We start from the raw sequence: 27626 nt of genomic DNA, 5'->3' as shown, positions 1-27626 counted from the left end.
GTCATTCGCCTCTGGGAGGTTTAGGAAGCGGCTCCGGGTCGGTGGCCCCAGGACAGGGAAGAGCGGGCGCTATGGGGAGCCGGACGCCAGCGTCCCCTCTCCACGCCGTGCAGCGGCGCTGGGGCCCCCGGCGCCGACTCTCGCTGCTGCCGCTGCTGCTGCTGCTGCTGCTGCTGCCGCCGCCACCCAGGGTCGGGGGCTTCAACTTGGAAGCTGAGGCCCCAGCGGTGCTCTCGGGGGCCCCGGGCTCCTTCTTCGGATTCTCAGTGGAGTTTTACCGGCCGGGAACAGAGGGGTGAGTGAGGAGGGCTGGCGACGGGATGGGGGTGGGGGAGCCGCCCGGAGACTGGGGGCGCGGCTGGGGTCTGGAGGGGACCAGGGCTTGAGTTTCAGGGTGGAGTTTGGGGGGAGTAGAGCAGCAGTTGGGGGCCCGCGCTAGAACTGGGGGCCCGCGCTAGAACCGGGGGCCCGCGCTGGAGTAGGGAGGGCACCGTGGCGGGTGAGGAGGGGCCCTGGAGTTTGAGAGAGATCAGTGGGGATTCATGGGTCGCGTGGGGAGAGGACATGGAGCTGGAGAAGTCTGGGCAGGGGTCTCCCGGCCAAGGGAGAGGAGAGAGCGTCAACGGCGAGCTGAGGGTCTCAGGCTGAAGTCTGTGGGCCGCCGGGACCTGAGGCGGGTGGGGGCACAGAAGGGGCGCGGAGGCCGGGAAGGGCTTTTGGGGGCGCTAGGGAACCTCGGGATCCGTCAGGGCCATTGTGCGGCGAGAGAACGGGTCGAAGACGATTGAGCTACTTGTGGTAGGAGGGGAGTCAGAGACTGGGGGGGTCGGAAGGTTAACTGGGGGCCAGCCTCATCCTCCCCTCCCCCCTCAACTCAGACTGGGGAAAGACCCGGGAGAGGGACGGCGGCTCCCTCTCCTTTCTCCTCTGTCTCCTACTCTGCCCTCCACCCCCAATCTCTGTTCACGAGAGGGGATCCCAGAACTGGGGCGAATGCGGGGACCCTGGTACTGGGGGCGCTGGGACTGGAGGCGAACTCAGCCAAGGGCGGGTGCTCGGATGTGTCGGGAGGGGTGTGTGCGCGCGTGAAGGGGGGTGGGCGGTTTCCCTCTTCCTTTAGCTCTTGGGAGGAAGAGAAAAGCTGGTTTCCTGTAGCTGGTCGGCTGGAGCTATGCTGAGACCGGGACTTCTGGGGCTGGGGTCGGAAGCTGGGGAGATGCGGGCTCCGTGGGGCCTGGAGCGTCAGAATTAAGGACTCAAGACCCTGGAAGTCTCAAAGGAGGATTCTTATTCCCAACTCAGCAGAGTGAGAAGCAGACCCGGACCCCGAGTACCTAGAAAACGGGGTGCTGACAGGCTTGGGAAACCGGAGTTAGAGCGGAAGCAACATTAGAACCAAGGGTGTCTGTTTAAATGTGGGATGGGGGGGAGACTGGGAAGCAAGAGAGGGAGGTGGTGGCTCCTGGCCTGGGCCAGAGACCCTTAGAGGCCAGATTCCTGGTCCTCCACAATGACCGGGGTAATCCTTTTCCTTCTACATCTCTGAGCTGGAAGCTTCCCACTTCTCACCCCACCCACCCCCAGGATCTCAGGGTTTGAGGGGAATTCAGTCAGAAGGGACCTATTTTTACACAAGAGACAGTTAACTGATCTCTATTCATTCTCTATAGATTTTTGGAGAAAAGGGGTTCATCTAGCCAATACAATTGGGGAGAAAAGCAAATTCTCCTTTGTCTCCAGGACCTGGGGATGGGGGAAAGGAAAGATGATTAGGCCCCAGCTGTTGGTTCTGGGCTATTCAAGGTCCCCACCCCACCCCCACCCCACCCCCCTGGCCTTTTGCCCAAACCCCATTGCATCACCCTGGCCTGGAGCCTCTGCCAGGCCCGGTCCCCCCCAGGTTCCCCCAAACTTCTTATCACAGCCCTAATGGACTAGAGAAGAGGGAGGGAGGGAGGGGATGAGGTCTCCTCCCGCAGGTCAGATTATCTAGTTGTCCCCCATTTAACCTTCTCTTTACTCCCTCCTCCCCTAAAGGAGAGTGTTATTTCCCTTTAAAACACTCCTCTAAAACATCTGGACTTCACACATTCCTGGTCCCCTAGGTGTCTGTCTGGCCCCTGGCCTGATCCTTCTAAAACAGGACCCAGCTCTCTCAACCCTTGCCCCTCCCCTTCTGCTCATCTCCCCTCCCAAGAGAACCCAGGTGTCCAGCTTGCTCTCCTTCCCTCTCATTTCCGATTTACAACACCCTCTTACAGTAGGCCTCAGAACGTTCTACCTCCCCAGTGACCTCCTCCCACCACCGCTAGGCCTTCAGCCGCCCCCCCCCCCTCAACACAGGACAAACATAGTGCCTCACCGACAGCCATTGCCTCAGTATTCCTGGTCTTCCTGCATCACCTCTCGTGGTGAACACCAAAACAGCATTGAAGGACAGGGTGAGCACCAGTGCGGTTACATGGTAGGAAAGGGTAGAGCTTTAACTCAGACAGAGGTAGGTGTGAGTCCTCACTACTTACTAGTTTTTTGTGTGGGATCCTAGCACCTAGGGTGAGGTACTTAAGCTCTTGGAGCCTGGTCTTCCCATGAAAATCAGACACCTAACGGAGTTCTGAGGACTAAATGAGAAAACATATACAAAAGGGACCTGGTCCACAGAGGGTGATCAATACCTGGGCGGCATGGGTTTCACGGGGTAGCTGTTTTGTTTCTGGTTCTCTCCTTCCTGGCTACCGCCTAGTTCTTTGTTTAAGTTTTCCCCCATTTCTTTTTTTTTTTTTTTTTTTTTTTTTGAGACGGAGTTTCGCTCTTGTTACCCAGGCTGGAGTGCAATGGCACGATCTCGGCTCACCGCAACCTCCGCCTCCTGGGTTCAGGCAATTCTCCTGCCTCAGCCTCCTGAGTAGCTGGGACTACAGGCACGCGCCACCATGCCCAGCTAATTTTTTGTATTTTTAGTAGAGACAGGGTTTCACCATGTTGACCAGGATGGTCTCGATCTCTCGACCTCGTGATCCACCCGCCTCGGCCTCCCAAAGTGCTGGGATTACAGGCTTGAGCCACCGCGCCCGGCCAGGTTTTCCCCCATTTCTTACTTGCTTTGAGTATTTGCTTATCCTAGAGATAGTAACAATAGTCTCTCATATTCCGTTAGCACTTTCATATTGTGTTTTTCCATTGGATTATAACAAAAATCCTTGTATTAAAGCAAAGGAAGCCATTATTGCCCCATTTTTAGAGATATAAAAACTGAGGCTGGCCAGCCGCAGTGGCTCACACCTGTAATCCCAGCACTTTGGGAGGCCTAGGCGGGTGGATCACCTGAAGTCAGAAGTTCGAGACCAGCCTGACCAACATGGTAAAACCCTGTCTCTATTAAAAATATAAAAATTAGCCAGCATGCTGGCACACGCCTGTAATCCCAGCTACTCAGGAAGCTGAGGCCGGAGAATCACTTGCACCTGGGAGGCAGAGACTGCAGTGAGCTGAGACCGCAGTGAGCCGAGATCACGACACTGTACTCCCGACGGGGCGACACAGCGAGGGAGTCATAGAAATTTTGAACTAGAAGTTAGTTCAGTAAATATTCAAGGGAAATCCATCATTTTATGCTGGAGAATCCAAAGATTGAAGAGAGGAAGTGACAACCCAGAATACTTGAAAGCTTGAAAGGTAGGCCACTCTCAGCTCAGCTCCTTGTTCCCTTCTGCAACTGCCCCAAGTGGAGACAGCCGTTCTTCCCCAGCCAGTCATACATATCCCTTGTGAATGCACTGGGGGACCCTAAACCAGGTGTCCTCCTCTGGCCTGGCCCATGCTGCTGTAGGACCTATAGGAGCTGGCCGCTGGTCCACTTGCTGCCCTCCACCCCCGACCTTGTCGGGCCAACAGAGTCAAACAGTAACCCAGTATTGAACTGGGATTTGGTTAATCAGAAGCCTGGCTGGGGAGATAGTAGAGATGAGAGGAGGGAATAAATTGGCAATAGGGTAGACCAGAATGCTGTCCTAGGAATCAGGATTCCTGACTTCCGTCTCTGATTCTGGGAGGAAAGCTGAGTGACCTAAGCATATGACTTAACTCCTCTGGGATAGTTTTCCCACCTGCAAAATAAGAACATGGGACAAGGTGAGCAACTTTGAGCTTTTTCTTAAGGAGTGTTCAGAACGAGGCCAGACTGCCTATATGCCATGTGGCCTGAGGCGCCTACAGTAAAGTCTTAAACCCAGTGGATGCTCTCTACAGTGCCTGCTCGCTGTGGTAGTCTGTGTCTCTAAGGACCAACCCTTCCATTGCTGAGCTTCAGAATAAATTATGGCAATTATTTCTTCTCTCAGCCTCTATTTTGGAAAAGTGTACCTGCCAAACTGCATTTAGTAAGAAATAATTAATTCCTTTCCTCATTTTTTATTAACCAAAAACATCTATAGCTGCCAATCAGAGTTTCTGACCAGCATGAGATAACCAGGTTCCCACACGAGTTGATAGAATTCCAGCCAAAAGCAAATACACTTGAGGTTTTAATTAGCTTAGGCCACCTTATCTGGTAAATGCATGATTTCCGCTAGGCTCTCTGAAATATTGAAAATAGCCTGCGGACCCTCCATTGTTACCTTCTTAGACCCCTAAAAGTGCCCAGCTGCTGTAGGATTTAGAAAGCAGGAAGAAGATATGGGAAACCAAGGACAAACTGGCTTGCATGCCGTCCTGGCCCCAGTCACCTCACTTGGCAAGTTGGCGGAGGGGGCGGGGGGCACTACTTATTGGATTGACCGAGGGTTGCTGGGATGGAAGGGCCACTGCCTCTCCAGGTATGAGCCACGGGTAGTGTGGTGGGAGGGAGGGAGGCCCGGGTCTGTGCCACTTGCCTGCCTGCCAGGTATCCCGAACCATCACACAGTCAGAATGGATCTGCCCGCACAGGGCTTTACACACCTCATAAACTCTCCGTCTTGCAACCCTGCTAAACCAAGCGACTTCTTCAGGCCATCCCAGGAGTGTCAGGCTCAGCTCCTCTCCAAGAGCAGTGGGTATTGAGGAAATTGGGAGTAGGAATGGGCTCCCTTGGCCTTAGCCCTGTGCTCCAGGAAACTTTTGAGATAACCTCTTCTTCAGCCAGAGAAAGAGGAAGAGGGTATTGCCCAAGTCCACAGTTAGTGCCTAAACCTGAACTCTTGGCTCCTGGTCCAGTGCTTCTTTCACTGCTTCCTGTACCTCAGCTGTTCTGGTTCTAGTTCAGGTTGGTGGCCCTTTCTGCTTTCCAGAGGCTGAACATAGCAACCGAGTTCCCTGGGGGCTGCCCCTGCTGAGGGAGAGGGAGGTATACTCCTCTCACCTGACCCAGGCCTGGGGGCTGTGCAATCTCTCACCGTCAGCAGCCATAACCCCCAGTTGGATATAATGCCTGAGTGACAGGGGTGGGGCCTGGCGGGGAGCTGGGGATGTGGGAGACAAACGGAGAAGTGAGAGGTTGGAAACAGACAGGAAGCCACAGGCAGTCAACATTTCCTGTCCCCAGAGTAATGAGACTGGCACCTCCCCTCCCCACCCCCCCTAACTTCAGGAGCTCTCCCTCTTCGGCCTACCCGTCTCCTGTTCCTCTGGACCCTGCCTTCTCTCCCCTCCATTCTCCCACTGGCCCTCACAGACTCCTCCTCACTCCCCGTTTCTGTCGTCTCGGAACTGTTCTCTCTGTCGCCTCCATCCCCTGTACCTCCTGGACCACTCCTCCCCACCTCCGTGTACTTGGAAAATATCCCCGGCTCTTGTGGCCTCTACCATGATCCCTCACTTGGGCCTTCTTGCCTAGTGAGACAGCTGAGGAAGGTATTCAACTACCAGGGAAGGGCTAGGTAGTGGACAGGTTGAAAGCCGCAAGTGGACAGAAACCAGTAGAGATGGAGAAACCTAAAATCTAAGACAGAGAGACAGGATGCAAAAACCAAAACCAACAGAGCAAGCAGTCACAGGGGCAGAGGGACAGAGAGATTGAGAAGCAGTGCCAGAGGCAGACACAGAACAGAGCAGAGGCCAAGGCTGGCAAGGGCACTGGGTTGAGTTGCCCAGGCTGCCAGATACTGTGCTGGCAGGAGACCCTTAGGGGAAAGCCAGGAGAGCCAAGAGCTGTGTGGAGGTCTGGGAGGCAAGGGACCTGGAGATGAATGAGGCAGAACTGAGGGCAGGGAGACTGCCCAGGCCCTGAGCTATGACCACCCCATTACATAGGACCCCCAGCAGAGGCAAAACTTCTTATCTCAGGGGCAACTGAGGAACTGTGTCCAGAACTAGGACCCCAGTAGAGCAGACTTTGAATTCAGTCAGCTGGGGATGGTCTATGAGAAAGGGGTTCAAGGGCTGAGACAGAGACCCCAGTCAGGAAGGGGACATCCACACCAGGGCCGGGGTGAGGCAGGCCCAGTGGAACAATCTGTGTTCACTGTCCTCCAGCTCCTCTCTCCACTCCTGCTGCGTGATTTCCAAGACTCACATTTTCCACCTACACACCCCAAGGCTGGGTGGCCGGGCAGCCGGATGCCTGGGTCTTGGCCCAGGGAGGGGATTTGGCTTGGGAGAAGAGTATATAGGCTAGATGAGAGACCCTGAGGCTCCAGAGGATCTTGGGGTTTCAGAGGCTGCACGTCTAATCTCGGCGGGTACTCAGAGGAGAGGGAGAAGCAGGGGTCCAGGATCTGGCCCCTCTTCTCCTCCTAGGAATTGACTCTGGTTCCTCCTCTCTTTATGAACAGGGGAAGGTAGGAGAGGAGAGAGAATGGCGGGAGGAGGGGAGGGTTGTATTAGTGACAGCGGCACATGGGGACCGCCTGACTCCAGCCTGTGCCTCTGGCATCTGTGGCATCTTCTGAGATATAAATACAACCCAGGGGGGCATCTACTCCACCCCCAGCCAGCCCCAGCCTAGAGGCCTGGGCCCTTCCCGCCTCCAGACACAGATGAAGAGCTCGGAGCCACTCTGAACTGCCTCTCCTTTCCCCTCCACAGGGTCAGCGTGCTGGTGGGAGCGCCCAAGGCTAACACCAGCCAGCCAGGAGTGCTGCAGGGTGGTGCTGTCTACCTCTGTCCTTGGGGCACCAGACACACAAACTGCACCCCCATTGAATTTGACCGCAAAGGTAGGCGGGTAAAATTCAGGGAGGAACTGGGGGTTGGGACTGCAGCCTGGGGGCGAGGCCTGGGTGGGGCCTGGGGCAGGGGGTGGAGCCTGCTCAGACCCCAGCCACGTGACCTCTCAGCACCAGCTCTGGTGCTCCAACCGCTTACAGTGGAACCCCATGGCACTCACTCCCCGTTCCCAGTCCAGCCCAGCCCAAGGAGGGCGGGCATGATTCAGAAACATGTGGCTCTCATTTCCCCTGAATCACCCACAACTCTGGGAGGCCAGGGCCGTAACACAGACAAAGACGGGGAGAGTTGCACAAACCGTTCAGTTCCTTTAATTGAGCACTGACTAAGTGACAGTGCATGACAGGCACTGTGCTGGAGCTGCCGGGGTTGCAGGATGACTAAGCCACTGCCCTGAAGGAGCTCCAGGTCTGAGTAGACACAAACGGACGGGAGGAAGACGGAGACTAACAACTATCACTTGCTCTGTGCCAGGCCAGTTGTGAACACTTTACATATATTAGCTCACTGAATCCTTTTAACAACTGCATAAGGTATTATTATCCTCATTTTATAAGTGAGGAGACAGAGTTTATCCAAGATTGTACCTCTGGCAAACACTGGAGCAAGGATATGAACTAGGGCCATCAGTCTCCAGAAATAGAGACTAAAAGAGGCCGGGCTCAGTGGCTCATGCCTGTAATCCCAGCACTTTGGGAGTCCAAGGCAGGTGGATCATTTGAGGCCGGGGTTTGAGACCAGACTGGCCATCATGGCAAAACGCTATCTCTGCTAAAAATACAAATACACCCTCTCAGGTGTGAGAAGCTGAGGCACAAGAATTGCTTGAGCCCAGAAGGCGGAGGTTTCAGTGAGCCGAGATCATGCCACTACACTCCAGCCTGGGTTACACAGAAAGACCCTTCTCAAAAAAAAAAAAAAAAAAAAAAAATTAGCCAGGCCTAGTGGTGAACACTTGTAGTCCCAGCTACTCTGGAGGTTGAGATGGGAGGATCACCTGAATGGGGAGGTCAAGGCTTCAGTGAGCGGTGATTGCCCCACTGCACTGTACCTGAGTGACAGAGCAAGACCATGTTTAAAAAAAAAAAAAAAAGAGGCCGAGGCCGGGCGCGGTGGCTCATGCCTGAAATCCCAGCACTTTGGGAGGCCGAGACGAGTGGATCACGAGGTCCAGAGATCGAGACCATCCTGGTCAACACGGTGAAAGCCCGTCTCTACTAAAAATACAAAAATTAGCTGGGCATGGTGGCACATGCCTTGTAGTCCCAGCTACTCGGGAGGCTGAGGCAGGAGAATTGCTTGAACCCAGGAGACGGAGGATGCGGTGAGCCGAGATCACGCCATTGCACTCCAGCCTGGGTAACAAGAGCGAAACTCCATCTCAAAAAAAAAAAAAGGTCAAGCACGGTGGCTCATGCCTGTAATCCCAGCACTTTAAGAGGGCAAGGCAGGCGGATCACGAGGTCAGGAGTTTGAGATCATCCTGACCAACATGATGAAATCCTGTCTTTACTAAAAATACAAAAAGTAGCTGGGTGTGGTGGCACACGCCTGTAATCCCAGCTACTTGGGAGGCTGAGGCAGGAGAATCACTTGAACCCATGAGGTGGAGGTTGCAGTGAACTGATGTTGCGCCACTGCACTCCAGCCTGGGCGACAGAATGAGACCCTATCTCAAAAAAGGAAGACAAAAAAAGGAGGTGTGACAAGATGCTGTTAAAGACACAGCCCAAGTACAGATAAAGAAGTACAGCCAAAGAGATCCCCGCTTGGTAAATAGCCACTGTTCCTCACCACCCTCCTCCTGCCTCCACTCCACAGCGGGCATCCTTGTCTCAGCTGGGTGAGAAATCGGGAACCATGGGGAGGCAACTCTAGAAAACCCAGGTTCTGTGTGGGTGTGTGTGCGTGTGTGTGTGCACGTGTGTGCGTCTGTGTGCATGCATGTGTGTGTGTGCATGTGTGTGTGCGTATGTGTGTAGAGGAGAGGTAAGTCAGGCTACACAAAACAGAATTAAGCTCCTTCCCCACTCCGCACTCCCAGTGAGTCATGGAGTCTCTGGGCTGGGAAGCATTCATTCGGTATCCCCAGGCTGAGGGTAGGGGCCGCCCTAGTGCTCAACCATCCATGGCTCAGCGAGACTCCCCCTTCTCACTCCCACAAGGCTCTCGGCTCCTGGAGTCCTCACTGTCCAGCTCAGAGGGAGAGGAGCCTGTGGAGTACAAGTCCTTGCAGTGGTTCGGGGCAACAGTTCGAGCCCACGGCTCCTCCATCTTGGTGAGGGCCCAGCAGGCTCAGTGGTGTGGTAGCCAGGGGATGGGCAGTGGTTGGGTAAGGCCGGGCCTGGAGGGAGGGAGGACGGGGCTTACTGGACTAAATCTGACGGCCCCTCCTCCTGCGCCCTCCCAGGCATGCGCTCCACTGTACAGCTGGCGCACAGAGAAGGAGCCACTGAGCGACCCCGTGGGCACCTGCTACCTCTCCACAGATAACTTCACCCGAATTCTGGAGTATGCACCTTGCCGCTCAGGTACGGACAAGAGGGGTCCTGTGCCCATGTCTGCCCTCTCCATGGAGTGTCTCATATACTTAGGGCTGACTCACGCCCCCGTGTTCCCCTGTGAGGTTCTAAGAGACCAAGTATGTTGCTTAAGATAAAGGCTAAACCAGTTAGTTAGCCTTTATGCTTACTGTCTGGCCCCGGAAGACCCTTTCTCTGGTTCTCTGTCCCACCTCCTTCCCTATGCCCTCTGTTCTTTCCTGGCCGACCCATCTGTGCAGGGCTCATTTTCACCACCTTCTCCTCTCACAGATTTCAGCTGGGCAGCAGGACAGGGTTACTGCCAAGGAGGCTTCAGTGCCGAGTTCACCAAGGTGAGAGAGTGGTCTGGGAGAAAAGGGGCATGGGTAGTGGAGGCAGGGGGCTCGAGACCAGATGTCAGACTCCCCTCCTTTCACCCACAGACTGGCCGTGTGGTTTTAGGTGGACCAGGAAGCTATTTCTGGCAAGGTAAGTCCGGTCTCTGCTATTCTTTAAATCCCCTGGCACATAGCCTCCCACCCTACTCCCAATTCTCCCTTTCCCTTCCTGAAATTTCTGTACTACCACCCTCCCCATGCTTCCCTTTCTTGAACCAGACTTCTGAACTACTACCCAGTCAGCCCCAGAGCCCCTCTGCCAGATCCCCTCCATCTACTCCCTCCTCATCCTCTCTCCAGGCCAGATCCTGTCTGCCACTCAGGAGCAGATTGCAGAATCGTATTACCCCGAGTACCTGATCAACCTGGTTCAAGGGCAGCTGCAGACTCGTCAGGCCAGTTCCATCTATGACGACAGCTACCTAGGTGAGCCAGCAAGAGGGGAAGGGATGGCAGAGGGAGAATCTCAAGTGTTCCTGTCCCCACTCACCCCCTTGCCTCCCTTCCCCTACTCGGCCATCCCTAGCCATACTTGTCATGTGTATGCTTATTATGAAGACCCAGTAGGGGTGGGGAAGGGACTGGGGATAGGCCAGGGTAGAGGGGTCCCCAAAGCAGGAATCCTAACATCCACCCACCATGTCTCCCAGGATATTCCGTGGCCGTGGGTGAATTCAGTGGTGACGACACAGAAGGTGAGTGTGTCCCTAGGCTGGGACCAAAGGAGGGGGTGGTTAGAGGCCCAGGGCCTGAGAACCCATGTACTTGGATGCTCACCATTATCCACTTCCCTTTCCCCACCCTTAGGTCACAACTTTCTCTTCTCTTTGCAGACTTTGTTGCTGGTGTGCCCAAAGGAAACCTCACTTACGGCTATGTAAGACCCAGCCTGACCCCTCACTTCCTCTCCTCCCCTGGCTAATCACAAAGAACCATGCATGGCAGTTTGCGAGGGCTTTTTGTTTTTTTTTTGTTTGTTTTTTGTTTTTTGTGAGACAGAGTCTTGCTCTGTCGCCAGGCTGGAGTGCAGTGGCGTGATCTTGGTTCACTGCACTCTCCACCCTCCTTCATGGGTACAAGTGATTCTCCTGCGTCAGCCTCCCGAGTAGCTGAGATTACAGGCACGTGCCACCACACCCGGCTAATTTTTGTATTTTTAGTAGAGACAGGGTTTCACCATGTTGGCCAGGATAGTCTCAATCTCCTGACCTCAAGATCCTCCTGCCTTGGCCTCCCACAGTACTGGGATTACAGGCATGAGCCACCAGGCCCTGCCCATTCTGCTCTTTTTTTTTTTTTTTTTTTTTGAGATGGAGTTTCGCTCTTGTTACCCAGGCTGGAGTGCAATGGCGCGATATCGGCTCCACAACCTCCGCCTCCTGGGTTCAAGCAATTCTCCTGCCTCAGCCTCCTGAGTAGCCGGGATTACAGGCATGCACCACCATGCCCAGCTAAGTTTTTGTATTTTTAGTCGAGACGGGGTTTCACCATGTTGACCAGGATGGTCTCGATCCACCCGCCTCGGCCTCCCAAAGTGCTGGGATTACAGGCTTGAGCCACTGCGCCCGGACCATTCTGCTCTTTATTCATACTCTGCTTCCTGCTGAACCTCTCTGAGCCTCCTTCTTCTCTGTGTAATGAGATAACAATCATTCTGACCTCACAAGCCTCTTGCAAGGACAATATGAGAAAATGTATGTGAAAGTGCTCGATGAATTGTTAGGCAATGTACAACAGGCAGATGTTATTATTAGACCAGGACAAGTGCTTTTAAAAAGATACAGATAAGAGTGCCATAGGAGTTTGTTCAATTAACAGCATTTATTAAGGCAAGGTAAGAGATAAGAAGATGAATAAGGTATCCTACCCCATCTTATAAGATGCTTCTAATCAAATGGGATAGATAAGACACACATACGACTGTGATCTAAAGCAGAGCCACGATTCCTTCTCTTCTCAGTGCATCAGGCACCTTCTATTCATGATTTCTATTCTTCACAACAAGCCTGTGGGGTAGATATTACCATCTGTATTTTACATGTGAGAACCCTGAGGTTCTAAGAGACCAAATAAGTTGTTTAAGATCACCCAGTTAGTAAGCAGGTTTAAAATCAGGCCTATCTTAATCCAAAATCAGGATTCTTTCTGCACTTCGATAAACTTCAGAAAAGTAGATACAGTGACATAGCAGTTTAGAGGAAAGAATAATCTCCTTTCTAGGATAAGGATGGTAACAAGTTTGGGAAGTCAGGAAATAAAAAGTTAAATTGTTTTAAAAAGAAGAGGACAGATCAGAGAAGGTTCTGTGAAGCTTCAGCAGAGATGAGGCAAGAGGGCATCCCTATGCAGGAGCATGAAAGAGATGAAAGAAAAAAAAAAAAAAAAGCGGGGCGTGGTGGCTCACATCTGTAATCCCAACACTTTGGGAGGCTGAGGCAGGAGGATCACAAAGTTGGGAGTTCAAGACCAGCCTGTCCAACATGGTGAAACCTCGTATATACTAAAAATACAAAAATTAGCTGAGCCTGGTGGCAGCCACCTATAATTCCAGCTACTCGGGAGGGTGAGGCAGGAGAATCACTTGAACCCAGGAGGCAGAGGTTGCCATGAGCTGAGATTGTGCCACTGCACTCCAGCCTAGGCAACAAGAGCAAGACTCCATCTCAAAAAAAAAAAAAAAAGAAAAAAGAAAAGGAAACAATTACAGCCCAGCTTAGCAGACTCATGAGCTGATTGAAGATAAGGAGAATATGGAAAGATCAAGCAAAAACAGATAGGTTAGGCCCAGATTCTGCAGAGCCTTGGAGGACCAGCCAAGAAGTTGAGACTTTAGGCAGCGGCTGCAGGGAGCCACTGGATTTCTGAGCCAGAGGTAGCCTCCCAGATCTGCTGTAGGGCAATCAGCCAGCCTGGCTGCAGTGGGGGTTGGGGAAGAGTGCCTATAGGAAAGGAGAGCTGGAGGCAGGGACATTGTCAAGACATCTGTCCGGCAGTCCTGGGAAAGGGCTCACACCAGGTCACAGCAGTGAGAGTGAAGAGAGCAAGGATTCAAGAGACCCGGTGGGGTGGGTCACTAAGGAAACATAGGGGAGACATGGTGTTTGTGGTCTGGGGGGAATGGAGGAGGAGAATGACTTGGGTTTTTTTTTTTTGAGACGGAGTTTTGCTCTTGTTACCCAGGCTGGAGTGCAATGGCGCGATCTCGGCTCACCGCAACCTCCGCCTCCTGGGTTCAGGCAATTCTCCTGCCTCAGCCTCCTGAGTAGCTGGGATTACAGGCGCGTGCCACCATGCCCAGCTAATTTTTTTGTATTTTTAGTAGAGACGGGGTTTCACCATGTTGACCAGGATGGTCTTGATCTCTCGACCTCATGATCCACCCGCCTCGGCCTCCCAAAGTGCTGGGATTACAGGCTTGAGCCACCGCGCCCGGCCGACGACTTGGGTTTTAAACACGATCGGTTTGAGGCACCAGTGCACATTTAGTCAGAATTATTGAGCGCTTACTACTCACCGAGCACTACTTTAGGCTCTGAGGAGAAAGCAAAGAACAAAATCAAGTTCCTGCCCCTATTGATCTTACATTCTAGTGGGTAGAGACAGACAACAAACACATAAATGCAAAATCTGTCAGTAGTTGGCGATTGATATGGAAACAAATAGTGAAGCAAACCGAGGGTGGACCTACCTGGCAGACAGGTGGGAACATGAGGGCAAAGCTGAGGAGGAGTTAGGGACTGTGGTGTGTGTCTCTAAGGAATGCCTGCCCCTGAGTGTCCTGTACACACCTGTTTTTTAACCACGGGATGCTCTGGGAGCCCCGGGCCAATGGGCCTGTCTCTTTATCCCTCAGGTCACCATCCTTAATGGCTCAGACATCCGATCCCTCTACAACTTCTCAGGAGAACAGGTAAGGCTACCTCTCAGCCCCACCCCAGCTAGACCCACTGCCAACAAAGCCCCAGCCCTGGCCTAATAATGTCAGCCCCACTTCCCAGCCCCTCTTGATCCTGTTTATTGAACCTTCGAGTTCTGACCCAGGGCTCCCCCTTTGTCCTCTCCAGATGGCCTCCTACTTCGGCTATGCAGTGGCTGCCACAGACGTCAATGGGGACGGGTGAGCAGTGGGAAATGAGCACACGTGATACCTCTCCCAGATCAAGAGGGAAAAGTGGGAACGGGACGGAAAATGCAAGGAGAGTTTCTCCAGGTCTTTTCCTCTAGACTCTCACTCATACCTGCATTCCCCTTGCTCAGGGACAAGGAAAGAGCTGAGCGCTAATGATCAGAAACCTCAGGTCTTCTAATTTGATGAGATCCACAGTGCCTGGGATTTCTGGCACTAGGATTGGGGTAGGGGTGGCGAGACAGGGTAAAGAGTTACCTGGGTTTGCCCTTCCCCTCAGGCTGGATGACTTGCTGGTGGGGGCACCCCTGCTCATGGAGCGGACCCCTGATGGGAGGCCTCAGGAGGTGGGCAGGGTCTACGTCTACCTACAGCACCCAGCTGGCATAGAGCCCATGCCCACTCTTACCCTCACTGGCCATGATGAGTTTGGCCGATTTGGCAGCTCCTTGACCCCCCTGGGGGATCTGGACCAGGATGGCTACAATGGTGAGTACTCCTCAGAGAGTGAAAGAGGAGGCAGGGGCCCAAGTCAGAAGGGATTTGGGGAGAGGGCATCTGTCAGCTAAGATACCCAGACCTCCATGACTTCCCAAGGGGTTAAAATCCCACTGTCTGGGTCTTGGGATTTGAAGAGATTCGAACACAGGGATTGACAGATGGGAAAAACTAGGGTCCTGGGTCCTGAGGTCTGGTAGTAGAGATTTGGGCCCCTGGATTCCTGGCCTGCTGACTAGCGCATGTTCTGTGTCTTCCAGATGTGGCCATCGGGGCTCCTTTTGGTGGGGAGACTCAGCAGGGAGTAGTGTTTGTATTCCCTGGGGGCCCAGGAGGGCTGGGCTCTAAGCCTTCCCAGGTTCTGCAGCCCCTGTGGGCAGCCAGCCACACCCCAGATTTCTTTGGTTCTGCCCTTCGAGGAGGTCGGGACCTGGATGGCAACGGATATCCTGGTGAGTTGTGCCTAAGGCCCTTTTTCACCTTAAAATTCCGTGGTGACTGACCTCTACCCTCTTCTGCACCTTTCCTGAGTTCCTGGGTGCGGTTCTAGGCTAATTCCACCAGAGGGCGCTGTCTTCTCACATCAACCTTGAGCACTGAAACCAGAAGGGGTTAGAAAGGATCCTGATTTGGGGCTTGCTGTAAGAGGTGATTTTTTGACTTCTTGCAGATCTGATTGTGGGGTCCTTTGGTGTAGACAAGGCCGTGGTATACAGGTATGAACTCCCAGGGAAGTTGAGGGACAACCTGGGGGGACTGGAACTGGGAATTTCTCAACAGAGCTGAGGTAGGGAAAATCAACGCAGAGGACACGCATTCTGGGGCTTGGGCATCAGTTTCCTGTGTCCAGGCTACAGAGGATCCTAATTCTATTGACCCCACGTTTGCTCTTGGCAGGGGCCGCCCCATCGTGTCTGCCAGTGCCTCCCTCACCATCTTCCCTGCCATGTTCAACCCGGAGGAGCGCAGCTGCAGCTTAGAGGGGAACCCTGTGTCCTGGTGAGCTGGCACCCAGGAAATTGCAGAGACCTGAGCCTGGGAGTGGGTAGGGGTACCAAGTATGCCTTAGGAAGGGGAAAATGGGGGTGTCCTAGTCCGGGTCTGGCTGGGAGATAGGCAGAGGATGGGATGTCTGTTCCGGTTGGATTCACCAGCTTTCTTCTTGGTCTTTCTCCAGCATCAACCTTAGCTTCTGCCTCAATGCTTCTGGAAAACACGTCCCTGACTCCATTGGTGAGGGAGACTGCCTGGAGATCTCAGGCCCTGGGACAGGGGACAAAGAGACTGGGGACCTGGGGACATTTCTTCTCTCTGAAAAGATGAGGAGAGACAATCAAATTCCCCTTCTGTGTCCCTGGCTGCAGGCTTCACAGTGGAACTTCAGCTGGACTGGCAGAAGCAGAAGGGAGGGGTACGGCGGGCACTGTTCCTGGCCTCCAGGCAGGCAACCCTGACCCAGACCCTGCTCATCCAGAACGGGGCTCGAGACGATTGCAGAGAGATGAAGATCTACCTCCGGGTATGGCCCAGAGGGCAGGGTATGGACTGGCCAGGGAGGGTGGCCACATAGAACTGAGGGCCCCTCCTGAAGAGAAAGACTAGGAGATTCCAGTGAAGGGTTTGGGACTCTTGGGGAACAGAGAAAGGGAGACCTTCTGTCAGAGGAGCTGGGAAGCAGGCTGCCAGGGCCTCTGAAACCATTCTGAGGATGGTCAGAATTTGGCCCTAAGCAGACAAAGGGAGATGAGCCATCAAGTCCCCAGAGACCCCTGACTCTGTGAACTCTCTCCTCTGGCCCTAGAACGAGTCAGAATTTCGAGACAAACTCTCCCCAATTCACATCGCTCTCAACTTCTCCTTGGACCCCCAAGCCCCGGTGGACAGCCACGGCCTCAGGCCAGCTCTACATTATCAGAGCAAGAGCCGGATAGAGGACAAGGTGAGGACAAGGCAGGAAGAAGGGACCTGGGAGGACAGAGGCCTGGGGACTAGGGGGCAGGGCCCTGGAAAGAGAAGAGCCTGCAGCCCAGGAGTGGGTCTAAACTTCCCCCTCTCAAGGCTGTCCTGCTCCCCAGGCCCAGATCCTGCTGGACTGTGGAGAAGACAACATCTGTGTGCCTGACCTGCAGCTGGAAGTATTTGGGTAAGTAGCGGCTGACAGTGAGCTGGGGAGTTCAGGTGCACCTGGCACCGGAAACAGCCAAGTAGGGACATACCAGCTGTGTCGCCTTGGGAAGTTGCTGAGCTTCTCTGAGCTTTAACTTATTGGCATAGTGAGAATAGTAGCATTTATTTCTCTGACTTTTTGGAAAGATTACATGAAATAAGCTACATAAAAAAATCTAGCCTGTGCCTGCCATAGAGTTAGAACCCACTAAACAGTGTGTGTTATTACTGTTATTACTCTTATAATGGTCCTTTGTCCTGGTTTGAGGATCAATTCCCCAGTGTCCCTTACACTCTGTGTCCCCTCCAGGGAGCAGCGCCATGTGTACCTGGGTGACAAGAACGCCCTGAACCTCACTTTCCACGCCCAGAATGTGGGTGAGGGCGGTGCCTATGAGGCTGAGCTTCGGGTCACGGCCCCTCCAGAGGCTGAGTACTCAGGACTCGTCAGACACCCAGGGGTGAGATGAGACTCTCGAGTGGGATTGGGAGGACACCCCTCCAGAGGGGACACCAAAACCTGACCAGCACCCACCCCACCTCCAGAACTTCTCCAGCCTGAGCTGTGACTACTTTGCTGTGAACGAGAGCCGCCTGCTGGTGTGTGACCTGGGCAACCCCATGAAGGCAGGAGCCAGTGTAAGTCTAGGATAAGAGGATGGGGTCCGGGCGCGGTGGCTCACACCTGTAATCCCGAGGCGGGCAGATCCTGAGGTTAGGAGATCAAGAGCATCCTGGCCAACATAGTGAAACCTGTCTCTACTTAAAATACAAAAGTTAGCTGGGCATGGTGGCACGTGCCTGTAATCCCAGCTACTCAGGAGGCTGAGGCAGGAGAATAGCTTGAACCAGGAAGTCAGAGGTTGTGGTGAGCCAAGACGGTGCCACTGCACTCCAGCCTGGCAACAAAGAGAGAGAGACTCCATCTCAAAAAAAAAAAAAAAAAAAAGGATGAGGCAAAGGGAGAGCGGACCTGAGGGCAGATGTGAAATGAGGAGGGAGGGCTGAAATACACGGTCTAACTGCCCTATTTTCCTCCTGTTCTGCCCCCAGCTGTGGGGTGGACTTCGGTTCACAGTCCCCCATCTCCGGGACACTAAGAAAACCATCCAGTTTGACTTCCAGATCCTCAGGTAGGGAGTGAGTGTGTCTAGGCTGGGGCTGGGCTGGGGATGAAGGGGAGGGCTGGGCACAGTTCTCAGCGGCTGTGCTCCAGGACGTCAGTCTTGCCTCCATCCCACAGCAAGAATCTCAACAACTCACAAAGCGACGTGGTTTCCTTCCGGCTCTCCGTGGAGGCTAAGGCCCAGGTCACCCTGAACGGGTCAGTGCCAGGCAGAAGGGGGTCTTTTTGAGAGGGGAGACGGACTTCTAGGGAAGGATGCATATGGGGTCCCTTCTACCCTCCTCTAAAACACCCTCCTCCTTAGTGTCTCCAAGCCTGAGGCAGTGCTATTCCCAGTAAGCGAGTGGCACCCCCGAGACCGGCCGCAGAAGGAGGAAGACGTGGGACCCGCTGTCCACCATGTCTACGAGGTAAAGAGGGATAGGAGGCAGGGAGGACTGGGCCCCAGGCAGGCCAGGCTAGAGGGAGGGAAGGGGCAGGGCCAGAATGAATGACGGGAAAGGAGGACACTCCTCGTATGAGTGACAGATGGCTGGAACCAGCATGAGGGACTGAAAGGAAGAGAGGAGGGAGGGGTAAGTGATATATAAGCAAAGGCAGGAGGCAGTGTCCTGTGAGAAACAGCCAGAGAGACAGGCCAGTTGAGTGACTTGGAAAGAAAGATGGAGCCCCCTCCAAAAGTGTTGGTTAGAGAGGATTTCATCTCTGCCCGCTGGTTCCCTGCTTCATCTCTGAGATAGGAGCCCGACGGCAGGGTACAGTGGAGCCATGGTGACCCAAGACCTCCAGGGGCAGGAGCATTCCCTTCCGTCCCATGATGATTGTGCTCTTCCCTCCTCAGCTCATCAACCAGGGCCCCAGCTCCATCAGCCAGGGCGTGCTGGAGCTCAGCTGTCCCCAGGCTCTGGAAGGTCAACAGCTCCTGTATGTGACCAAATTTACAGGACTCAACTGCACCCCCAGTCACCCCATTAACCCAAAGGACCTGGAGGTGAGGGCCTGAACACTGGCATGGGGAAGGGGAGCAGGTTCAGGGGACCAAGGCTGAGGGGTTGGGGAAGGTGGCTGGAGGCCTACGAGAGGCGATGAGGACATGCTCATAGCTGGGCTGAGTGTCACAAGGCCCAGAGGTACCTCAAAAGCCTCTGGAGGAAAAACGACTTTCATCCACTGTGTTTCCTTCTGCCTCAACTATCCCTTCTTTGTTTCCCGGCATACCCCTAGGGCCGTGTTGTGTGCCACCTCCTCTAGGAAGCCTTCTTCAAACCTTTTCTTCTGGGCCCCAGTGCCTGTTTTATAGTTCATTTACTCATTAACATTTAGTTGAATGAGTGCTGTACTGAACACTGTTAAGCCCAGGAAATATTGCATCAAACAAAACTGACAGTCCTCACATTCATGGAACTTAACATTCTAGTGAAGGATGTTAGACATAGACAATAAAAAGAGGCCGGGGCGCTGTGGCTCACGCCTGTAATCCCAGCACTTTGGGAGGCTGAGGCGGGCGGATCAAGAGTTCAAGAGATCGAGACCATCCTGGCCAACACAGCGAAACCCCATCTCTACTAAAAATACAAAAATTAGCCAGGCGTGGTGGTACGCACCTGTAATCTCAGCTACTCGGGAGGCTGAGGCAGGAGAATAGCTTGAACCCGGGAGTTGGAGGTTGTAGTGAGTCGAGATCGTGCCACTGCACTCCAGCCTGGCAACAGAGAAAGACTCCCTCTCAAAAAAGAAAGAAAATAAATAAAAAGAGAAGGAGAAAATGAACAGGGATTGAAAGGTGATGAAAGTAAAGTGTTAATAAGCTGTGGGGAGACGATTTAAATTGAATCATCGGAAAATCTCCTGAAGACCGGCTGGATTGAGGCCTGAAAGATGAGGGTGAACCTACCTACGAGACTCAGGGATGAGCAATCCAAAGCAAGGGAACAGCCAGTGCAAAAACAGGAACAAGGACCTAATTATTGATTTAAGCGTCTCCTCCAATGTGAACTCCAAGAACCAAGTTTTCTTCATTTCCGTATTTTAACACTGAGCCCGGTGCATTGCACATAGAAGCGGGACAGTTGGATGGATGAATAAAGAGACAGACGAAAGAATAGGTTGAAGCTGCTCCGGAACCCAGGTGCGGGCTGACTTAGAAGCTGTAATGAGATGGGAAAGGGGCCCAACAGTCTCTTTCTCTCGTAGTTGGTTCCCGAGGGTTCCCTGCACCACCAGCAGAAACGGGAAGCTCCAAGCCGCAGCTCGGCTTCCTCGGGACCTCAGATCCTGGTAAGTCAGGCGGGGAATGAGGTGTGGACCAAAGTGTTGAGTGCTTGTTTGGGTTCTCAGAGGCATCACAAGGCCAGAACACCGGGTCCAAGCTTCTTTGTTCCTAGAAATGTCCGGAGGCCGAGTGTCTCAGGCTGCGCTGCGAGCTGGGGCCCCTGCACCAACAAGAGAGCAAAAGTCTGCAGTTGCATTTCCGAGTCTGGGCCAAGACCTTCTTGCAGGTGAGGAAGCCTTACCTCAGCCCTAACCCTTGACCTTTGGGGCTGCTTAGACTGACCCACCCCTTTCTCCACTGCAGTAGCCCCCTGTCCTTTGGTGAATGGGACCCAGCACTCCAGCTCCCTCCCCTTCCTTGCCCAGGCTGTAGGTCCTTAGCGCCACCTAGTGGCCAAAGTGGGAGCAGCCGCTTCCCTTTCCTTGCCCATTCAGAGGAGGGCGGGCTGAAGGGAGACCAGTGTGCAAAGAATGATAGAAAAACAGTGAAATGGAAGATGAATACACAGTGGCGAGGTAAGCAGATGTAGGAATAGTAAAGAGCAGTCATTGCTTGAGCACACATTGCAAGCCAGGCACTGTCCTGGTGTCAAAGCACATTAATGGGCACCGTGGCTCATGCTTGTAATCCCAGCACTTTGGGAGGCCAAGGCGGGCGGATCACGAAGTCAGGAGATCGAGACCATCCTGGCTAACACGGTGAAACCCTGTCTTTACTAAAAATACCAAAAAATGAGCCAAGTGTGGTGGCACACACCCGTAGTCCCAGATACTCAGGAGGCCGTGGCAAAAGAATCGCTTGAACCCGGGAGGCGGAGGTTGCAGTGAGCCGAGATCCCACCACTTCACTCCAGCCTGGGTGACAGAGCGAGACTCCGTCTCAAAAAAAAAAAAAAAAAAAAAAAGGCCGGGCGCGGTGGCTCAAGCCTGTAATCCCAGTACTTTGGGAGGCCAAGGCGGGTGGATCACGAGGTCAAGAGATCGAGACCATCCCGGTCAACATGGTGAAACCCCGTCTCTACCAAAAAATACAAAAAATTAGCTGGGCATGGTGGCGCGTGCCTGTAATCCCAGCTACTCAGGAGGCTGAGGCAGGAGAATTGCCTGAACTCAGGAGGCGGAGGTTGCGGTGAGCCGAGACCGCGCCATTGCACTCCAGCCTGGGTAACAAGAGCGAAACTCCGTCTCAAAAAATAAAAATAAAAATAAATAAAGCACATTAATGCTTCAAAAAATATATTTTTATTGAACATGTAGTCATCTAATTATATATTATTATTCAGTTACACATTTATTATCTCATATAAGGAATATCAAGAGAGGCTCAGGGGCCAGGCCCAGTGGCTCACACCAGTAATCCCAGCACTCTGGGAGGCTGAGGTTCAGCCAGAAGTTTGAGACCAGCCTGGGCAACATGGCGAAACTGCATCTCTACAAAAACAAAACAAAACTAGCTAAGCGTGGTGGCACATGCCTGTAGTCCCAGCTACTCAGGAGGCTGAGGCAAGAGGATTGCTTGAGCCCAGGAGGTGGAGGTTGCAGTGACCTAAGACCACACCACTGCACTCCATCCTGGGAGACGGAGTAAGACCCTGTCTCAAAAAAGAGAGAAAGAGAGAGACTCAGCAAGAATGAGTCAAAATAGGGAACGATCACAACCCCAGCCAGACCATGGGGAACCCTATGTCTTCTGGATCCCAAGAGAGGATGTGCTGACCAACCTTCCCCACCCACAGAGGAAGCACCAGCCATTCAGCCTGCAGTGTGAGGCTGTGTACAAAGCCCTGAAGATGCCCTATCGAATCCTGCCTCGGCAGCTGCCCCAAAAGGAACGTCAGGTGAGTCTAGGGCCAGAGGACTGGACGAGGGAATACTGGGCTCAGAGTGCTGGAACTAGGGCTGGGACATGGGTGTGGGCTGGCCTTATTATTGTTGACAACTGTTGAAAGTCTATGTGCCAAGCACTGTGCAGATGCCAGAGACAGAGTGGTAAGCAAGATCAACGTGGTATCTTTGCTCCTGGAGTTCGCAGTCTCATGGAACAACACAGTGTTCCAAGTGTGGTGATATTTATGATATTTATGAAAACACAGTAGGAACACCCGAACCCAGTCTAGCTGGGTCAGGGAAGGCTTCTTGGAAGAAGTGATGTTCAAGCTGAGACCTGAAGAATAAATAGGAGCTAACCAGCCTAGCCATTCAGGAAAGGGATATCTTGAAGAGAGGTGAATAACAGATATGAGGCCGAGTGCAGTGGCTCACACCTGTAATCCCAGCACTTTGGGAGGCTGAGGCAGGTGAATCGCAAGGTCAGGAGATCAAGACCATCCTGGTCAACATGGTGAAACCCTGTCTCTACTAAAATACAAAAAAATTAGCTGGGCGTGGTGGCACACACCTGTAGTCCCAGCTACTTGGGAGGCTGAGGCAGAGGAATGGTTTGAATCTGGGAGGCAGATGTTGCAGTGAGCCAAGATCACACCACTGCACTCCAGCCTGGGTAACAAGAGCGAAACTCCATCTCAAAAAAAAAAAAAAAAAAAAAGTTTGAGACCAACCTGAGCAACATAGTGAGACCCCATCTCTACAAAAAATACAAAAATTAGCCAGATGTGGTAGCGTACATCTGTGGTCCCAGCTACTGAGGAGGCTGAGGCAGGAGGATCGCTTGAGGCCAGGAGGTGGAGGTTGTAGTGAGCTGAGATCACCCCACTGCACTCCAGCCTGAGTGACAGAGTGAAACCATCTAAAAAAAAAAAAAAACGGATAAAATACGCAAGGCCAAAAGCAAGAGACAATATTGTATATTTTAGGAACTTAAATTTTTAAGTTCAGAATGACGTTAGTTCAAAATAAGTTGGGAAGTGGCTCTAGATCCGATGACAAGTGAGAGCCAAGTACAGAGGAGAAAGAACTTCTGAGCTCTCACTGACTTCACCCAATTTGCTCCCCAGGTGGCCACAGCTGTGCAGTGGACCAAGGCAGAAGGCAGCTATGGCGTCCCACTGTGGATCATTATCCTAGCCATCCTCTTTGGCCTCCTGCTCCTGGGTCTCCTCATCTACATCCTCTACAAGGTCAGCCACATCCTGCTCATGACTTGGCCACCCTCTCATCAGGCTCTGCCCTTGACCTAACACAGTGCACAGTAGCTACCTCTAGAGAAGTTCACCAGCCATATGCCTCCACCTCTGTCCTGGCTACATGCATCCCTTCTTATAGGATCCCTCCCTTCCTTCTATAGCCCCCAGCTTAGCAAGGGTCCTCTTGACTCAAAATGGTAAGTTTGCCTAAACTCACAAAATCAGTGTAATCTACAGATGGCAAATATATGGCATTTGTGCTGTCAGTTTCTCCAGAAATCCATGGCAGCCATCACTAACCTAGAAATGGCTAGTGATCATCTCCAAGAAGTGGCTTCAGAATCTCCCTCTCAGGAGGCAGCCATGGCCAGACGCGGTGGCTCACACCTGTAATCCCAACATTTTGGGAGGCCAAGGTGGGAAGACAGCTTGAGCCCAGCAATTCAAGACCAGCCTGGGTAACACAGTAGGACCTTGTCTCTACAAAAAAACACAAAGGTTATCCAAGTGTGGTGGTGCATGCCTATAATCTCAGCTACTCTGGAGGCTGAGGTGGGAAGATGGCTTGAGCCCAGGAGTTTGAGGCTACAGTGAGCCATGATCATGCCACTGCACTCCAGGCTGGTCAACAGAGTGAACCCTGTCTCAAAAGCAAACAAACAAAAGCAGCCGCTACTCGGCAATCAGACTTGGCACTTGAGTTCAAACCTATTTGCCATTTCTGGCTTAACTGGGGAATTTTCAAGGCACTGGTAAAAGACACCCCCCATACAAAACCACCCCTAGTCCTCCTGGGTCCATTGCACAACTTAGAGGCGTAGTCCTAGCCTGAATTCTGAGGCTGCTTTTGCAGGATGTAGAGGGTGGAAACCCTAAAGTCCTCCGTATTACTTCTTGGGATAAGAGCTGTAGAGAAATGGCAGCCATAGTACCTAAACTCTCCCTCTTCTCCTCTTTATCAGCTCGGATTCTTCAAACGCTCCCTCCCATACGGCACTGCCATGGAAAAAGCTCAGCTCAAGCCTCCAGCCACCTCTGATGCCTGAGTCCTTCTAATCTCAGACTCCCAATCCTGAAGACCAGTCCCCCGACCCTCATTCTACTGAAAGGGAGGGGATTGGGTACTTCCTGAAGGTGCTGAGGGCCAGGGAGAAGCTCCTCTCCCCAGCCCAGAGACATACTTGAAGGGCCAGAGCCAGGGGGGTGAGGATCTGGGGATCCCTCCCCCCCATGCACTGTGAAGGACCCTTGTTTACACATACCCTCTTCATGGATGGGGGAACTCAGATCATCCAGGGACAGAGGCCCCAGCCTCCCTGAAGCCTTTGCATTTTGGAGAGAATTTCCTGAAACAACTTGCAGAGCTAACTAGGAATCCATTCGCAGTTCTTTGGGCCAGACATGCCACAAGGAACTCCTGTCCAGCTCCAACCTGCAAAGATCTGTCCTCAGCCTTGCCAGAGATCCAAAAGAAGCTAAGAACTTAGAACTTGGAGACTAAGACCTGGCAGCTCTGGACAGCCCCACCCTGGTGGGCCAACAAGGAACACTAACTATGGATGGTGCCCCAGGACCAGCTCAGGACAGATGCCACACAAGGATAGATGCTGGCCCAGAACCCAGCTCCAAGAGGAATCCGAACTCTAATGGGGCCAGATCCAGCCTGTGGTCTGGAGTTGATCTGGAACCCAGACTCAGACATTGGCAACCTAACCCCAGCAGATCCAGGACTGTATTTGGGCCTGCTCCAGACCTGATCCTGGAGGCCCAGTTCACCCTGATTTAGGAGAAGCCAGGAATTGCCCAGGACCATGAAGGAGCCATGATGGCAACAGATCTGGAACCTCAGCCTGGCCAGACACAGGCCCTCCCTGTTCCCCAGAGAAAGGGGAGCCCACTGTCCTGGGCCTGCAGAATTTGGGTTCTGCCTGCCAGCTGCACTGATGCTGCCCCTCCTCTCTCTGCCCAACCCTTCCCTCACCTTGGCGCCAGACACCCAGGACTTATTTAAACTCTGTTGCAAGTGCAATAAATCTGACCCAGTGCCCCCACTGACCAGAACTAGAGTCTGTGATCTCATACCTCACTCTCTCCAAACGCATCCTGGAACCAAGCGGCTTGGTGGAAAGCAGATGCCTGTTTTTCTCATGGCTTCTTTCCACTGGGAGCAAGAAGTATGACCCCCAGAAACTGTGAAACTAGTTCTGGGTTCCCTTCTTAGGTGAAAGAGATGATGGAAGGAGAGAAAGCAGGGCTTGACTCCTCTGCCTCTCCTTCATCCTCCATCAGATCCCGTCTCCAAGGGAGAAGGGAAAAGAATCTCTTCTCTTTGGGTTTGAGAATTAGAAAAGAATGCAAAGTGGAGGCCAAAGGTGGAGGTGGGGGAGGATGGTTCAGAACATTTACCAGGCTTCCCTAAATCAGAATAATGAAATGAGAGGAAAAAGCCATGGAACTAAAGTAGAAGCAAGTCCAGTTACGATTTTTGTATTGCTTTGTTTTCATTGCTACTGTATGCTGGTAGGGGTGTTAGTTTGCATACATTATCACATTTAATTTCTATCAATCCTGTGAAGTTGGTACTATTCATCCCATTTACACAGAGAGAAACTGAGACCCAGAGCGGTTACATAACTTGTGCAAAGTCACACAGTGAGTGACAGAACAGAGTGAAACTCAGCTTCTCTGACAGGGAAGGCCCGAATTCTTAACCAACTTGCCACAGGGTTCAGATCTTTGAAGATACCATGCAAAGTCAGGGACCCCCTCTGTGTCCGCGGGTCCTCTTTTCTCCTCAAGGCCTGTCCTAACGTGCAGCAAGAGGGATAGGAATGGGGTTGTTGGAGACAAAGATGTCCCTGTCAGGAGAGACTAAAATCCAGCCACCAGAGGGCAGCATAGCCACAAATTCATGGGAAATTTGGGGAGGTAGGGTATGAGGTCCACCTCACCCTCTTCCCCCATCACCAGGACTATTCTCACTAACTCAGGCTCCTGCCTAGCAGGGCCTGCATTACCTAAAAACATCCCTCCTAGGAGACCGAGCCTGGACCACACTCCAATCTGTGACTTCTTAGAATGCTCTGAGTCAGAAATGTCTTCACAGAGCCCATAAATGAAAAGGGACTGATGGGGTAGAAAAGACAGGATGAGACAAAGAACCCCCTAGCATTTCTTTTTTTTTTTTTTTTTTTTTTTTTTTTTTTTTTTTTTTTGAGATGGAGTTTCGCTCTTGTTAACCCAGGCTGGAGTGCAATGGCACGATCTTGGCTCACCGCAACCTCCGCCTCCTGGGTTCAGGCAATTCTCCTGCCTCAGCCTCCTGAGTAGCTGGGATTACAGGCACACGCCACCATGCCCAGCTAATTTTTTGTATTTTTAGTAGAGACGGGGTTTCACCATGTTGACCAGGATGGTCTCGATCTCTTGACCTCGTGATCCACCAGCCTCGGCCTCCCAAAGTGCTGGGATTACAGGCTTGAGCCACCGCGCCTGGCCACCCCCTAGCATTTCTAAGAATGGTAGCCATGGCATAACATGGCACCAGAAATTCTAAAGGGAGGAAATCCCATACTTGGTACATTAAAAGTAATTCCCTTAGGGGCCGGGCGTGGTGGCTCATACCTGTAATACCAGTACCTTGGGAGGTCGAGGCCAGTAGATCACGAGGTCAGGAGATTGAGACCATTGTGGCCAACACGGTGAAATTCTGTCTCTACTAAAAACACAAAAAATTAGCTGGGCGTGGTGGCATAATCCTGTAGTCCCAACTACTCGGGAAGCTAAGGCACAAGAATCCCTTTAACCCGGGAGGTAGAGGTTGCAGTAGCCAGAGATCCTGCTACTGCACTCCAGCCTGGGCAACAGAGTGAGTGAGACTCTTGTCTCAAAAAAAAAAAAAAAAAAAAAAAAAAAACAGGAGTTCCCCTCTTGGGAGAGGGGTAGAGGCAGAAGCAACCAAACTCCAGAGACCAGACCTAAAATGTCTTCCACTGTCGTGAGGAGAAATAAGGAGGGGAAGTGGGCTGTGAAAATTGGGCTGGTGTCATGGGTGTGTCACTGTGTAGTGCCTGTACTTTTGAGAGAGTGACAAGTTCTCACCCATGGATGGACAATACAAGGAAGGAATTCCTTGAGCTCAGAAATGCCACAGATGTCATCTAGTGTGAGCATCTCTTTCCCTGAGCTGTCATTCTCAGACTCTTGCTCTCAGTTTCATTCCCCAAGTCTCCCAACGCTCCGAAGAAAGTGTGCCTCGCACTTTGAGACTTGAATAATCCAGAGGAACTTAAG

At 52.6% G+C, this 27626-nt stretch overlaps 1 protein-coding gene across 1 annotated transcript; it reads left to right on the top strand.

Annotated features, from left to right (window-relative positions):
• Positions 1–25394, top strand: ITGA5 (integrin subunit alpha 5). The gene is made up of 30 exons (XM_039471935.2): positions 1–295; positions 7003–7133; positions 9309–9421; positions 9554–9674; positions 9957–10018; positions 10109–10154; positions 10364–10489; positions 10714–10758; positions 10897–10940; positions 13917–13973; positions 14128–14180; positions 14470–14678; positions 14948–15139; positions 15358–15403; positions 15585–15686; positions 15865–15920; positions 16052–16206; positions 16489–16626; positions 16763–16830; positions 17164–17314; positions 17400–17492; positions 17907–17986; positions 18097–18177; positions 18284–18389; positions 18821–18970; positions 20173–20256; positions 20364–20477; positions 21987–22088; positions 23205–23327; positions 24296–25394. Exons 1-30 carry the CDS (start codon positions 72–74, stop codon positions 24377–24379), a joined length of 3156 nt encoding a protein of 1051 aa, XP_039327869.1. The 5' UTR covers positions 1–71; the 3' UTR covers positions 24380–25394.
• Positions 25395–27626: the final 2232 nt, after the last annotated feature.

Source organism: Saimiri boliviensis, chromosome 7 (genome assembly GCF_048565385.1).
Source record: "Saimiri boliviensis isolate mSaiBol1 chromosome 7, mSaiBol1.pri, whole genome shotgun sequence".
NCBI lineage: Eukaryota > Metazoa > Chordata > Mammalia > Primates > Cebidae > Saimiri > Saimiri boliviensis.
This window is presented reverse-complemented; position numbering and strand designations above follow the sequence as displayed.